The sequence below is a fragment of the Barbus barbus genome (genome assembly GCF_936440315.1).
Source record: "Barbus barbus genome assembly, chromosome: 6".
NCBI classification, from domain to species: domain Eukaryota; kingdom Metazoa; phylum Chordata; class Actinopteri; order Cypriniformes; family Cyprinidae; genus Barbus; species Barbus barbus.
Window position 1 is genome coordinate 13,368,429 of NC_136734.1, and position 16,931 is coordinate 13,385,359.

Below are 16,931 nucleotides of genomic sequence, written 5' to 3' on the forward strand. Positions count from 1 at the left end.
CATACATGTTTAGCATCATGGCAACTGGTCTTTCACAGTCATTTAAGTGATGACGGCACTCAAACCCAGGCCCAACAGATCCTCAGATTAGCACTTGTGGAGGTTTTCCAGGCTAAGATGCACTTGAGCAGCTGTTGCATATAGTCCAATCTGGCAGTCGTGCAGACACGTCTGGCCTCTGTCTGAAAGGCCACAGTGTCAGGGAGGAATATGTCCAGTGGTGAAAATGGTATTAAAATCTGCTTTTAAATCATTGAATTGTTTTAGGTGAGTCTTTATTTACATACTAAGATAAAAACTGTAATTTTTTTCACCCCTACTGTACACCGTAAAGGGTTTGTAATGTGGAGAGAAAAGACTATAGAAATGCTACAGTAAAAAACTGTTAGTTAGTAAATTACTTACCGTATACAATGAACAATTTAGAAAATTGCTTGGTTCATTATTGTCACTGTTGTGAGTTACTTTAGATTAAAACCTTTAGATTAGGTTACAGATTACACGTTACCCTATTTATTAAAGTAATGTAACTGATTGCATTTAATTACTTTTCTAAATTTCTAATGAATGTTTTCAGCTGTTAATCATTTTCAAACAAACCAGGCATCATTAACCTTTGTACTCAACTCTATTTACTGTCAGACGTTCAAAAACCTATATTACTTGAATGAAGATTATAATGATTTAATTTTAAAGCACAGCCACCACCACCAAAATCAGATTTGATGACCTTTTTTCATTCTGATATTGACATTTTCACTCTGACATTCTGATTTTTGGTTTTTAAATTTCCAGCAATGGAACAGATTTTTATACCAGTTACATTTATTTTGTAATTAAATTGTTACGCCATTACATGTAACTACTCCCAAAAACTGATTATTGTTTTATATGTCATATTATCAAATGTATGTTTTTTTTTGAAAGACCGGAAGTTTCCAGTACATTTTAAGGTAGAAAGCTGATTTTCTATATAGGCAGTACAAGCGCCATTCTGTAATAATTGAAGAATTGAAACTTTGTATTTTTATGGTGAATTTCTTTATTTAACAGAGACGACTGGCTTATACCTTAAAAGGAATGTTATGGTGTTGCATGTTTAATACAGTGAGTGGCATCCTGGCATCCAAAATTAAAGTTATTGCACATTTAATTAAAGTTTGCGTAAAAACGAATGTCTTAACTTTTGTCAGTAGTCAAGAATGAGATGTTATCAATCACATTTGATTTTACTTCCTGTTCATTACACTGGAAATAAAAGTAGTAAAACAGTAAGAGTAGTGTGCTGCTCTAAACACCACAATGGTTCTATCTTGTTAACAATGTGCCAAATTATTACAATATTATTGATACAAAAAAGCATATATCCATATATTTTTATGCATGTATGTATTTATTTTGTTTGTTTGTAACTTGATGGCTCCTTGATAGAGTGGGTTACTGTTTGTGTAAGTGGGTAGAGGGGTCCTCCTGCCACCTTTTCTTAAGTGGGACTGTGCCAAAGTATGTAATATACTAACAGTACTGTTATTGTTGTTAAGCTTCATGCATATAAAGCTTCCTTTTTAAAAGTGTACCTCAGCCACTCTATAATTAGTTACAGATCTCACTGCCTTTCCCAATGTTTTAATTCAAGTATGTTTCATATATAGGCCTATTTGTTACACAACAAAATGAGTTATTGCACAATAAATCCCATTTTTATCTTGGATGATAATATTTTGTGAGGCTGGAATGTTTGGGTTATCGGGGCATGCTGGGAAGCTGTGTTGGGCACAGTAACTCCATTTAGTACTGAACTGCAAGACTAGTTGGCCACTCTGGGGCACTGTTTGTCCTGGCTCGGGGCTGAGGAGGTGGTACGATGCCCCATGGTTGCTACAGACAAATTGGCGCCCTTAGATGTTGAACATGAAAAGCCAAGATTTTTTTGCATCAGGTATAAATGCATGGTCAGAGTGATGCTTTCAGCCCATTAGTCTTAATTTAATAGCACTGCTAAAGAACAACATGACAAATTTGATTTCCCTCTTGTTTAAATAAAACTTGAATAGTCTTTGATACATTTAGAAAAACATGCCAACACTAAAATATATTAGGCTATATGTTCTATAAGTTATATTAGGGCTCTATAGTTTCATAAAATAGTCTTGTATCAACTGTGAGTTGGCCAGCTAAACAGTTTGGCAAAAAAGCCCACAACCATCCTGCATAGTTTTAACAGGCCAATAGAGGCTATTATCTGTTGCCTCCAAATGGACACGTCGTACTGCAAAACGCCAGTTTACTCAAAGCTGCACACAGTGAGCTGTGCCTCGGGTCTGTTTCCTTCATTTTGCACATTTTGTGCTCTCTATTGCACAGTGATATTATTATTATTGGTCCTTAGAGCTGCAATGGTTAGAAATAGAGTTTGGCTCTGTTTCAAAAGAATATCTCTGGCTTCTAATGAATATATTTTTGTGTACAGCCTGATAGTCATGAAAATTGGGGTCATTCTGATTTTAAAATAGTATGACTAAGAACAGACAGTCAGAAGACTTATATGAGCTGTATTACATTTTACATTGAAGAATATATTGACCAATGCCGTGATTACATACTGAAAATAGTTTTTTATTAAAGATTAATTTTGTTTAATTAGAATCAAAACATCACAGTCATAACATGTAACATTAGGTGTGGATCGCAGGAGCATGTTAGCATTATTTTTCTATACTGTAGTCTCTATGCATGATGCCATTTTCAGATAGCAGTGAGGTTATCGGTGCTATCTAAGGCTTGTTCAGGCAGGAAATACAGATTTAGAATTTTTGTCTTTCTTTTACAATTATGTCATTGTGTATCATGTGTATCACATATTAGCATCTATCTAACAATTCAGTTCATTTACATCTCATTATCTTTTTTATTTATGATACTTGTCATAGCAAGCATTATTATAGCTCATAGGGTTTAGGGTTTATAATTATTAGAGCATATTTAACTCACACAACTTGACCACTTGCGTTATAGATATGAATGCGCAAATATGCAAATTGTGTGACTTTTTGAGGAGAGGTGTGCTATTAATTGTGGCAAAAGTGATTAGAACAGACACTATCTTGATTGACTGATTGCAAGAAATTAATACTTTTATTCAGCTACTACATATCAAAATTGATCAAAAGTACCAGAAAAGACATTAATAAGGTTTTTAAATATTTCTGTTTAAAAAAAGAAAAGGAAAAAAAAAAAAATCAAAGAATCCTGAACAAAACATATAATGGTTTCCACAAAAATATTCAGCAGCTGTTTTTGATAATACGAAAACCAGCAAATTAGCATATTAGAATGATTCTGAAGGATTGTGTAACACTGAAGACTGGTTTCCAAAAGCTTCGCCATTACAGGAATAAATTACATTTTAAAATATTTTGCTGGTTTTTTTTTTTTTTTTTATCAAATAAATGCATCCTTGGTTAGTATAACACCTTAGAAATGACCTTCCAGCAGTCTAGCAACCAACCAGAATAACCTAGTAATCACATAGCAGTATGCTATTGGCAACTCATTCATCATGGCTGTGACTTTTGCATGCGGCCAAGGTATTCAAAGGTATTCCACAGGTATTCAAAGTTTCTCAGTTTTCAAAGTCTCTCAAAGTCTTCAAAGTCTCTCATTTTAATCTGCATAGAAGAATGTAAGCTGTCAGTGTGTGTTTCATTTAGCATCATAATTCTTCATGAAGCTTCACTGTAGGTTTAAAGAGCAAGGCCTGATATTGTGTAGCCCTGCCAGCCTTTGCCAAAAAATACCATATATGTTTTTCTTCTTCTTTTACTTTTTACTCCCCTGCATGGAGGAGACAAATCGGCTCTATGTGAATATGATTCCCATGTTTATGTTAGCCTAGCAGTAACTGGAACAAGGGTATAACAGAACAGAGAGGAGTGTAGAGAAAGTGAGAGGGGAGGTAAGATGAAGAAATGCAAGTGCCATGGTGTTGGAATGGGAGGAGAATAACGAATGTGGTTTTTGAGTGACAGATGATTAAGGAATTGGAGTGGGATGACTTTCTTAAGCTCCAAACACAACATTGCTGATGGATGGAAAGAGTGCCAAGGTCTGGAGAAAGACATCACTCTGGTTGCTACCTTGGCGGGTGAGAAATAACATCTCACCATAAACATATGACATGCTTTTGGGGAAATGCATGGTTGAGAAGTGTAAGGTATAATCAGGGGGCTCTATGAGTGTAGTAGATTGTCAGTTAGATTAGTTAGTTCAAAGGATCCAAAAATGTGAAAATAACCTTTTAAAATATGAGTGTAATGACTTTTGCATGTTCAATTTCTTTTTGTTATTCTTTTTATCTTGTATTATTTTTTATAGGCATAGCAACCATTATAACTGATGAGATATGTCTAAGTATTTTCGAACCCCTGTTAGTACATTGAAAATTATTTTGGTACTTTTTGACAAGAAAAAATGGTGAAAAATAAAGATTTATAACCAAAATTGTGGTGTTGGTTGTCTCTTTTATTTAGCTATTTCATCCACCATATAAGAGATACAGTGTATCATATGCACACACATCCATTTCATATCTTTGTTATGGCTTCAGTTTTATCTTCTGCAAAACGTTATATTATTCCAAATGCCTTGCACGGGGAGTATAAGTTGGTAAGTTTTGTTTTACTCAAAGATAACACTGGTAGGCCTAATTTAGGATTTCAGAAATTAAATGACAACTATACAACTATATACAGCTATAGAAATATAACTTTTCCAAAAAAAGTGGTTCAGTGAAAAAAACTTGTCCCAGGGTAAAAAAAAATGACAACAAAATGAATTAATAAAAAAACAGAATTTTACAGTACAGACTGTCAACCCAAATCCGTTTGTTTTTTGTTGTGCAAATCCAATTGAAATCTGATCATATTTAGATAGTATGAATGGCAGCGAACTACATAAAATCCGATTTGTGCAAATCTGTTTCGAGCTACATTCATATGTGGTTTGGAATCCTATTCAAATCGCATTCCTGGAAATCCATTTAAGTCTGACCGGTCAGATCGGATTTAGCATAGCTTTTTCTCGCTCACAAGCCACATAAAATGTAAAAAGGTCAGATGTTTTCGTAGAAAACATAATAAACGTCTTTGCAGAATCAAGTTTGTGAAGTGAAGTGAAGTAACATACTGCCAAGTATAGTGACCCATACTCAGAATTCGTGCTCTGCATTTAACCCATCCAACGTGCACACACACAGCAGTGAACACACACACACCGTGAACACACACCCGGAGCAGTGGGCAGTCATTTATGCTGCGGCGCCCGGGGAGCAGTTGGGGGTTCGGTGCCTTGCTCAAGGGCACCTCAGTCGTGGTATTGAGGGTGGAGAAAGCGCTGGACATTCACTCCCCCCACCTACAATTCCTGCCGGCCCGAGACTCGAACCCGCAACCTTTGGATTACGAGTCCGACTCTCTAACCATTAGGCCACGACTTCCCCAAATACAGTCCCCCACTACCATAAATTATGCAGTCGAGATTCCCACATTTGGGGAATTCGCAGGGGTCAGCAGCACAACCGTAGTGCAATGGCCAAGCCTCACTCTGGGTGAACCGCCTTCTTGATCATGGTGTCTCTCCTGCCAGGTTGTGTTCCTTGCTGAAAAAAAAAAAAAAAAAAAAAAAAACCCAGCTAAAACCAGCCTAAGCTGTTTGGCTGGTTTCAGCTGGTCACCCAGCCTGGTTTTAGTTGGTCATAGCTGGTCAGCAGACTGGTTTTAGAAGGGTTTTGAGTCAAACCAGCAGACGTTGGAGACGGCAGCACAGAATAAAGTCGCACATTCCAGCTTCCTGTGTTTCTGCCACTGCTTCATAAGACGAATATTAATCCAGCACCACAGCAACATGTCATGTAAAACAATATCTGTATAGCAAACTGTATTGCTGTTATTGTTGTTTTTTCATAACAACAGCAGCATTGCCATAGTAACCAACGCACATTCCATAAAAAGAAAGAGCGCTTATTAAAATTGGATTTGGGATGACAGTCTGAATGAGGCTTAACATTGTAGACACAATATTGTTTGTTTTCGCTCTATTCTGTGAGTAACAGACTCTAGTGTTCCATTACTGGATTGCTCTGTGTTATAGAACAAATATGTTGAGTGAATGTGGTTAATTTGTATCATTTTTGAATGAATCAACCATTCAACAAATCGGTTAAATCAATGATTCAGTGACTCACTCTTTAAAGGAACACTCCACTATTTTTGAAAATAGGCTCATTTTCCAACTCCCCAAGAGTTGAGTTTTACCGTTTTCGAATCCATTCAGCCGATCTCCAGGTCTGGCGGTAGCACTTTTAGTGTAGCTTAGCATAGATCATTGAATCTGATTAGACCGTTAGCATCTCGCTCAAAAATGACCAAAGAGTTTCGATAATTTTCCTATTTAAAACTTGACTCTTCTGTAGTTACATCGTGCACTAAGACTGACGGAAAATGAAAAGTTGCGATTTTCTAGGCCGATATGGCTAGGAACTATACTCTCATTCCGGCGTAATAATCAAGGAACTTTGCTGCCATAGCATGGGTGCAGCAGGCTCAATGATATTACGCAGCGCCAGAAAATAGTCCCCAGCTAGGTAACTAGTTATGATATGTAGCTCGGGACTATTTTCTGGCGCTACGTAAAATCATTGCTAAAAGTGCTACCGCCAGACCCGGAGATCGGCAGAATGGATTCGAAAACAGTAAAACTCAACTGTTTAACTCTTGGGGAGTTGGAAAATGAGCCTATTTTCAAAAATAGTGGAGTGTTCCTTTAAGACACCTACTGGCAGTTTTAGTTTTATAGTTTTAATTTTTTCTTTTAAAGATCATTTCATATTTCTATATTCATTTCATGTTTCTTTATTCTGTATTTATATACTCAAGATGCTGCTTATGTGCATGCCACCTCTTGTGCAAAGACAGATTCTAAGGGGAAATGATTCTGGCTGCATAAACTTCGTATAGTCTTAAAAGTAATATAATTTTTTTTTTCTTCAAGACTGCACAGAGCTCATGACTTTGTAAAGTCAGCTACATAAAAGGCTAGATTGGTCTAATTTGAATCTGAAATGTAAGACTGGTTACCACTAGGTTAACTGCTAGGTGGTCAAACTAGTTCTTAAGACAGTCTTAACATAGAGGCTATGTTTATGCAACTGGCCCCTGATGTGAAATGTGAAGGGGTCAGCTGAACCACTGAAGAATAAGTGAATTATTTACTTTTTAATAAATATAATATGAATATAAATGTGTTAATAATTACATGTCAATACTTTTAGAATCCCATATTGTTGCATATATACACATTTTTTTAGGCTAAACAGAAAAAGTTTTGATATTCAGAATGTTTTATTGCAGTATTTTTTAGAAATATAAAAAATTTAAGATTCTTGATAGCATAACAAAAGAAAGTTTACACAATTACCTTGTATTGGACCGAACAGACTAAAACCTTATTATTCCCCATTCCAACTATGAAGGTTACAGGGAAATATGAAATATTGCTCCCTACTTGCTGACACCTCACCCCATCGACCCTGGCTATAGTGAATACCAGGGTCCTTCTAGCCAACATAGTCTAGGTACTGGCACGAATCAGACAGTATGTCACAGTCTGTGTGCATATACCCCACCACAGTCTTGTGAACTCAAGCCAGTGAGATGACACCTGATTCCTGTTGCCATCCACACCGTATTAATAGGACTTGTTAGGTGTCTGTGACTTGTTGGAAACCCAAGCGGGGGGAGGCTGGCATGAGGTAGGAGTGTTAGGCTGTCCAATTTATTTAAATTTACTGGTTAAAGATACTCCCCGAAAACCTTGCCATACCTGCCACTTAACTATATCCTCTAGATACAACCTGGAAAGACCTGCAATATTCTATCATCAAACAGCTGCTTTTTCATTTGTGCTTTGGGATATGGTTTAGTAATGACATTCGTACATTTTTAAGCATGGCTTATGTGTCCAAATACCTTATGGGGCCTGTAAAGTGTCCTGTGAGGATATATAAGTCTAAAATCTACAACTATAACAAAGTGAAATGCATAAAACCTGACCTGCACTGTTTTTCATAACCCTTTGTGGGCCATAGTGTTGTTTTCCATCGTTCAACAGTGAGCGTGTGTGTGTGAATATTCTATTAAGTCCTTTTTTGTAAATGTCATTTTTTATGGCATGTCCAGTTGAGACTTTAATTCTGCAAATTGAGCACAACGGATTCAGCCATTATTTTTCAAAAAGTATTCGCTTTCTTTGGCATCTTCTGTTGTTCTCATAGTTTGGACAGGACTGGCTCAAATAAGAGTCGTGTGAAGGTCTTTCCTGCATCAGGCTGATGGTTAGATTAGGAATATTCATGATCATACTGCACTCATAGACAAACAGAATGAGATCACCCATGTCTGGATCATTCTAATTCAGAGTTATTCAGGATAAAGAATGGTTCTACTTAAGAATTAGTGGCCCTGCTCCCTACTTTTATGATTTGGAATGATATTTACTGTTAACTAATACTGATGAAAAAGATTGCTTTCATGTCAGTTTGAGTGAGCTATAAATAAATGTACCTTTGTCTTTGTAAATTGCAAAAGACATAATAAATAATGAAATATAAAGAAATAAAAAGATGGTTACCCCCACATTATATTGAATTCATATATGAATTTAATATAAACACAGAAACATAATTTCTTTAAATGATTTCTTTCCTTATTTTTTAATCATCGAGAATCTTATTTGACCCAAATAAAAAAACAACTTTTTTTGTCATGTTTTATGTTAGCAAAACTGCCTGAATCAGACTGACACGCAGAATTGTGCATAAGATGATTTGTATAGTGAGTATTGACTGTTTGGATCCCAGTCCCTAATACTTTTGGAGTACCCATCAAGTCTGGCACATTTTTTTTTCCTTTACTTGTGGCTGTGACATTTTGGTATTATTTGTCCTAATTAGCCTTCTAAGATGCTTTTATAAAATCTGCTAAGTAGCATGTTCGTGGTTTACAGGAAAGCTCTTCCCAGCTGCATTTGCATCTCTGACTGATTGCCCTTGTAGATGTGATTGCTCTGCTTTTATTTTTTGCTCCATTCAATGAGCATGAAGAATAGGCTCTTTCATGGCAGACTTGCGGTCGTGGACGTGGAAAGCAGTGCTTAAACAGCTCTCAGCCAAAACAAAAACCGCCGCCAAAAGGAATCCCATTTCATTTATACGAGCAGGAAATTGACCCGTCAGAGTATGAGAAAACCAGGGAACTGATACTCTGTATTGCAGGAACATGTCCAGTGCGTCTGCATCCTGAGTGCCGGGCTGAGAGCTGAGTTTAGGGATAACAAATGCCCACACTAAGACTCTAGAGGCACTCCTCTTCTCTTCTGTTTAGCATGAGAATGGTAGAGAGATGGGCCAGGTCACAGGTGGTGCTTTCCCTACCCTACACCCCAGAAGCGCATAAGCAGGCACTAATGGTGAAGTGAAAGCCTCCTGGCCCTTGTATGGACTGGAGGATGAACCTGTGGAATTGAGTTTGGGAGTAGAAAAGGATTTGTTTGGGAATGGCATTGGTGTCACTGCACACAAACAAAAGAAAAAAATAGGGGGTTTTCAGGGCACAAAGAAATCTGAGATGTATTTATCCATCCATTCTCCAAACTCTTTATATATTGCAGGCATGCTGGAATCATTCATTCATTCATTAATCTATTTATTTAAATGTACTGTGGGAATGAAACCTTGAATGTACATTTGAAACTACTTGAAAAAGTGTATCTTTCTGACCTTGAATACAAATTGGAAACATAACAGTAATATTGGAATCCTTAGAATATTTTACACTTATATGTTATATGAACACGTATACAAAAATGTATTGCGTTGTCATACACTACTGCTTTAGAGTGAGTTACAGCTTGATATAAATGTATTTGGTATAGTAGTAGATATATTTTAGCATAGTATAGCCTATAACATTCCACCATTTCATTGTTTTAATAATCCTTAAGTAGTTCAAATTACACATTTAATATTTAGTCTCATTTTGTGAAATAGTAATATAATTGTGAAAAATAGTATTAAAAAATAGTATAATAATATAATTGTGACTCTGGACCACAAAACCAGCCATAAGTAGCACAGGTACAGTATATTTGTAGCAATAGCCAACAGTACATTGTCAAAATTATAAATTTTTATTTTATGCCAAAAATCATTAGGCTATTAAGAAAAGGTCTTGTTCCATGCAGATATTTTGTAAATTTCCTATCATATAGATATATCAAAACTTAATTTTTGATTAGCAATCAAAAGCATTGCTAAGAACTTTATTTTTTCACATGACAGCAGTATAGGCCTATAGCTACCTTGCTGTTTGACCAAAAAAAAAAAAAAAGACCTAATGTTAAGTGAGACACACTTCAACACTTGAACATTGGCTCTAAAGAAAGCAAACAAACAAAATGACTATTTTACATATTTTAACCTGATATCTTGAAATTGAATAAAGATCCATAGATCTTACAGGAATAAATATATATATATATATATATTTCACTGCTGTCACTGTTTTCATGTCAACCATCCGTTTTGCTGAACGTTCAGTGATTCTAACAGAATCAGCGACTTCTCAATTATTTCAACACATCTTTCTAGTAAACAAACGCAGCTCTGTTCTGTACAAGCACGCTGCGATCCTGTCTGTGAAGAGGAATGACTGTATTTTTATAGTATCGAGGAGGAGGTGGAGTGTTAGGAGGAGCTTGTCAGTCTGTCACCGATCAAGAGCTCGTTTTTAAGAGCACAGCCAGAAGCGTTCCATGCGTGGAGCCGCATAACATCGGAAGATTTCACAGATGGACACTTTCAACCCGTCCTACTGGTTACTTAAAGTTTATTCTCGTGTATATGAACGGGAACGGTGGATTGCGCGAAACTCTTTTGAAAAGAGCGTGTTGTAAAGGGCTTTAAAGTTTGAAATTCTGTGCCGGTGCAGGAGATGTTGGTTTTGACATCCATTATTGATTGTTCGGATTAATCGCGCGGACTGACCGTCTTTCCAAGTACTTCCTTTACATTTAGACGTTTTGGATATATTTAAAACTCAATCACAATGGATTTGTTGACAATGACATGACAATGAAGATTTTTTTCTTCTTCGAAACAACTGAGCATTCAGTGTCAGTTAGCCTACTGTATGATGAAGTATGAATTGAATTTCTGTTATAAACAAAACAAGACAAATATCATCTGCATTGGATGTACTTTCTTGAGTTTATCACAATGGTCCATTGCATAAAGATCGTGATTGTACTTTTCCAGCTTATGATTGCTGGATCTACACTGGAGATCGGAGCGTATGATTTGGAGTGCGGCCGTCCGTCAAAATGTGAACCTATCACCATTCCCATGTGCCAGGGAATCGGCTACAACATGACACGGATGCCCAACTTCATGAATTATGAAAGCCAAGAGGAAGCTAGCATTAAACTGAATGAATTTGCTCCTCTGGTGGAGTACGGATGTGATGTCCACCTGCGATTTTTCCTGTGCTCTCTGTATGTGCCAATGTGCGCCGATCAAGTGTCCACCACTATCCCAGCATGCCGTCCTATGTGTGAACAGGCAAGGCAAAGGTGTTCACCCATAATGGAACAATTCAGTTTCAGATGGCCGGACTCTTTGGATTGCTCAAAGCTACCAACCAACAATGATCCGAACGCACTGTGCATCGAAGCTCCCGAAAATGACACTCAACCTGAGACTAAGAAAGGTGAGGGAATGCTGCCAGTACTTCCGAGGTCCAGGGAACCCACATCAGGGAGTGGACATACCTCAAGCGGCTTGCGGTCCTGTGATAACCCGGAGAAGTTCCAGTACGTGGACAAGAGCGAGTCATGCGCGCCTCGTTGCACTCCTACGGTGGATGTCTACTGGTCTAGGCAAGATAAGGACTTTGCATTCATTTGGATGGTGGTCTGGTCAACGCTTTGCTTTGTTTCTACAGCATTCACAGTTCTTACCTTCCTCCTCGACCCCCAGCGCTTCCAGTACCCCGAGCGTCCCATCATCTTCCTCTCCATGTGTTACAACGTCTACTCGGTGGCCTTCATCATCCGCTCGGTGGCTGGGGCTGAGAATATTGCTTGCGATCGGGAAAACGGAGAGCTCTACATTATCCGGGAGGGTTTGGAGAGCACAGGGTGCACCATAGTCTTCCTCATCCTCTATTACTTTGGCATGGCCAGCTCCATTTGGTGGGTCATCCTCACCCTCACTTGGTTTCTTGCAGCGGGACGAAAATGGGGCCACGAGGCTATTGAGGCGCACAGTAGCTACTTCCATATGGCCGCCTGGGGTATTCCAGCGGTGAAGACCATAGTCATCCTCACTATGAGGAAGGTGGCTGGGGACGAGTTGACGGGATTGTGTTATGTGGGCAGCATGGACAGTAATGCTCTCACAGGCTTTGTCTTGATCCCTCTATCCTGTTATCTTATTGTTGGGACTTCTTTCATCCTCACGGGGTTCGTAGCGCTCTTTCACATCCGCAAAATCATGAAAACAGGTGGCACCAACACAGAAAAACTGGAGAAGCTCATGGTTAAGATTGGAGTCTTTTCTATTCTCTACACGGTGCCTGCTACTATTGTCATCATATGCTATTTCTATGAAAGGCTCAATATGGAATACTGGAAGTTCAAAGCTCTGGAAAACAAGTGCGTGTCCTTTCCTGGTCGCAGGAGTGAGGACTGCACCTTGGACTTGTCGGTTCCCACAGTGGCTGTGTTCATGCTGAAAATTTTCATGTCATTAGTGGTGGGCATCACTAGTGGGGTTTGGGTATGGAGCTCAAAGACACTTCAGACCTGGCAGGGGTTGTGCAACAGGAGATTGGCCGTGCAAACGAACCGCAAGCCCTGCTCCAGCGTCAGCTGCAGCAGCTCCCACTGTCATTACAAAGCACCGGCTGTGACACTTCACATGAATAAAACGGACATGTACACAGACAGTCCCACACATGTTTGAGTCTAAAGGCCTCTTCTCTGGAGCCATGCACAGACTTTTGAAGTTCATATTGTGATGAGATGCTCTGGTTCGACTACAGATCATGGTAACATTTGTCAGGGGTGGCATTTATAAGCCTTTCCTTGACATAGCAGAGGTCACTTCAATAAAAGGGAAGGTTTGTTGTATGGAATGAATGCAGCAAATTGCAAAAAGCTTTATTTATTGTGGATATTTAAGTATTGCTGGTTGTATAGTTTGTACTGTATGTGCTATACTGTATATAAGGAAGAGTTTTAAATAATTTTACAGTATGTTATATTTTTCTCCAAAGAGGAGCAATAAAGCATTTATTATGATATGTTTTCTCCGTTAAAGTTTTTTAAACATGTTTATTTTGTGATGAAGGTTCTATAGTTTTACTAGTGTTACATGCAAAATGTTGTACTGTACGTCTTTTTCTTATGTTTTTTAAACAATTTTGATTAAAATGGATTTTAAATGGTAGAAATAAAGTACAAATTAAATAAGTTTATTGAAGTTTAGTATAGGAATACTTTTCTATACAGGGGAAATTAAACAAGTTTATTAAGAATACTTTTCTATGCCAGGTGTGTATTATTTCAAACTCTAATTCAGTACTGCATTCAGTTTGATTTAATTAAGAAAAATCAGGATCAGAATTGTCAAACTTTAACACTTCGCTGTTAACACATTAGATTAGATTAGATTAGATTAGATTCAACTTTTTTGTCATTGCACATGTAAGGTACAAGGCAACGAAATGCAGTTAGCATCTAACCAGAAGTGCAATAAGCAGAGGTACAGGATATACAGTGCCTACAATATGTTACATATGTACAGAAATATACAGATAAGGCAGTACTATGGACATAATTTACAAATTTTTAAATACTATCAGTATGACATACAGATGGGTGATATGAACATACTATACAGATGGATTATGCAGTAAATGTATGTACACTATGAGCAAAAACTATGAACACAATTACAAATGGATATGAATAAGCTATACATTAAGAAATATAAACACTAGTGCAATGAACATTGAAAGTGCATAGAAAATAAAAATTTCCAGTACATAGTACTCAGTGTGTAGATGGATTTTTTTTTTTTTTAACCGATTTAGTGATGGGGAGGGGTGGAGAGTTTGTAGTGGTGTGTGAGGGGGTATCATCGGGCAGAGTTCAGTAGGGAGACAGCTGTAGGGAAAAAGCTGTTCCTGAGTCTGCTGGTCTTTGTTCGGAGGCTCCTGAAGCGCCTCCCAGAAGGCAGTAAGTTAAACAGTCTATGGTCAGGGTGAGAGGAGTCCTTAAGAATGCCGCGAGCTCGACGTAAACAGCGTTTTCTCTGGACGTCCTCAATGGCAGGAAGTGGTGTCCCTGTGATGCGTTGGGCGATTTTCACCACCCTCTGCAGTGCCTTGCGGTCAGCAACTCAGCAGTTCCACTACCAGACTGTGATACAGGTGGTCAGGATGCTTTCGATCACACACCGGTAGAAGTTCACCAGGATGGCTGGAGACAAGTGGTTCTTCTTCAGTGTCCTAAGGAAGAAGAGGCGTTGGTGAGCCTTCTTGACTAGGCTGGATGTGTTGGTGGTCCAGGTCAGGTCCTCCGAGATGTGGGTTCCCAGGAACTTTAGAGCTGGAGACACGTTCAACAACCATCCCGTTAATGTGGATGGGGTCATGCGTGCCACTTTTCTTCTTCCTGAAGTCTACAATAAGCTCTTTTGTCTTGCTGGTGTTGAGGAGTAGGCTATTGTCAGCACACCATGCAGCCAGGTGCTGTACCTCCTCCCTGTAGGCAGTCTCATCGTTGTCTCTGATAAGGCCAATCACTGTGATGTCATCAGCAAACTTGATGATGGAGTTGGATCCATGCACAGGCCTGCAGTCATGGGTGTAGAGGGAGTAGAGAAATGGGCTCAGCACACAGCCCATTTCTCTACTCCCTCTACTCCCTCTAACACATCTGTCTAGCACCAAATGTAAAGTAAGTGATTTTGCTACAACTCCTTTTATCTTTAAAGTTACCAATTCCTCTTACAAAACCACACTATTTCTAACCAAGCCAATAACTTACATTAAAGCGCAGAAGTTGCAGTCAGCTGAGAATGATGCTACTATAAATTTATGAAAAATTAAACTTGATTTCTTTTCTTTATCATAAATTTTAAAGTTTTTAAAAATAATTTTTGTTTTGTTTTCTGAATGCACCATTCTGCGGTCAGGGGATCATAGGCTGATAAAGAGGAGATATGTTTAGAGTAGTTCTGTGCATAACTCATATCAGTTTAACCTTTTTACACTGTTTTCATGTCTTATATCTGATATAATATGTGTTTGCGATGTTCATAAAAGCTGGGGGTTTTGCAACATTAAATGATGAGCTACTATCAGTTTGTAAGAACTTTACTTTTTCATTTCCAAACATGCAACAGTATATAGTAGTTTATTAAAATACAACTAAATTAACTATTTGAACTTCTTTTATTTATCTTTTGCACTTTTCCTGTGCCTGTGTAGATATTGTCCAATGGTTTGGCAGGTCTCAGGCATTGGAGCTTAAACTGCTGTTACATTTGGTAATAAAAAAAGGCCTGTTTATCTTGGAGCTTGTAGCCTAAACTTAACAGTGCATTAACCACATGTAGCAGTCTGTGTAAACCTAATTTAACACATGGCTGTTTTCAGGTTTTACAGTGCAGTAGCATTTGTAAACAGTAGTGTCTTAAGACAAACCAGAGCCTGCTTCATCAGCCAGCAGACTAGGAAAAACTGAATGAAATGTTAATATACTGAAGATGAATGTTTAATGCCTGTTAAATACTACCAAGACATTACTCATTTGGCAACATAGATGGTTAAAGCTGTGCTGTTGTTAAAAAAACAGACATCATTTTTGACTATGGATTTGTAAAAATTTAATAAGTTTATGGAATACTTTGAGCTTGAGCTTTCTCATTTATATTAACATTTATTAATTTAGCAGACATGTGTATCCTATAAGTAACAATGCAAATATACATGACATGAAAATTGAGAAGCATCACAAGCAGTTTTTTAATAAGAGGGAACAATATTGATTGTACTGCACATAATTCCAGGTCTACAGTATAAGAAAGATTAGTACACAAGGATATTAGAATTGAGTTGATAATGGCTTTTAAATTCTTTGCAATTACAAATGATTTTAAATTATATGATTGTAAGTGGAGTTTTTTAGTAATATACAGTATTTCGTTTTTCAGTGTGAACTACCCATAAATTTATCGTGAAACATGATAAAAGTTTATGCATATCCATAAACGTTATCATGGACAGGGAAGTTATCAGGCACAGGGGGAAAAAACAGGAATTTCCAGAAACACTGATATTATTCATTAATAATAATGAACAACTGTATTGAAATTACCATTAAGAACTTCAGGGTCTGTATGTTTTTAAAATATTTTTGAAAGAAGTCTCTTATGCGCACAAAGCTACATTTATTTGATCAAAAATACAGTAAAATAATAACATTCTGAACTATTATTACAATTCAATATAATTGTTTGCTATAGTAATCTATTCCTGTAATGCAAAGCTGAATTTTCTGAAGTCATTGCTCCAGTCTTCAGTGGCATATAATCTGTCAGAAATCTGAAATGCTGGTTTTGTTTTCAAGAAGCGTTTTATATTATTATAAGCATTGAAAACGTTGTGCTGCTTTATTAATTAATTAATTAATTAATTATAAATATAATCTATTTATTTAATTTCAATTAAATTAATATTGCATTATATTAAATAAATACTCTTTATATTAAATGCAATATTTATTATTTTTACTTTATATTTCTTCTGTAT

General features: G+C 37.3%; 1 protein-coding gene and 1 long non-coding RNA gene across 3 annotated transcripts in view; both read left to right on the forward strand.

The window, feature by feature from the left end:
- Positions 1-16,931, forward strand: part of LOC306870868 — a 1,223,475-nt gene that overhangs the window by 1,033,691 nt on the left and 172,853 nt on the right. The gene's annotated exons all lie outside the window — the stretch shown is intronic.
- On the forward strand, positions 10,862-13,638 carry LOC306870929 (frizzled-9). Its single transcript, XM_079418521.1, has one exon. The coding sequence runs from the start codon at positions 11,306-11,308 to the stop codon at positions 13,073-13,075; it is 1,770 nt and encodes a 589-aa protein (XP_079274647.1). The 5' UTR covers positions 10,862-11,305; the 3' UTR covers positions 13,076-13,638.

Bases quoted from the DNA above. Each gene is read 5' to 3' on its own strand.
- LOC306870929 (XM_079418521.1), top strand. From the start codon at position 11,306: ATGTACTTTCTTGAGTTTATCACAATGGTCCATTGCATAAAGATCGTG.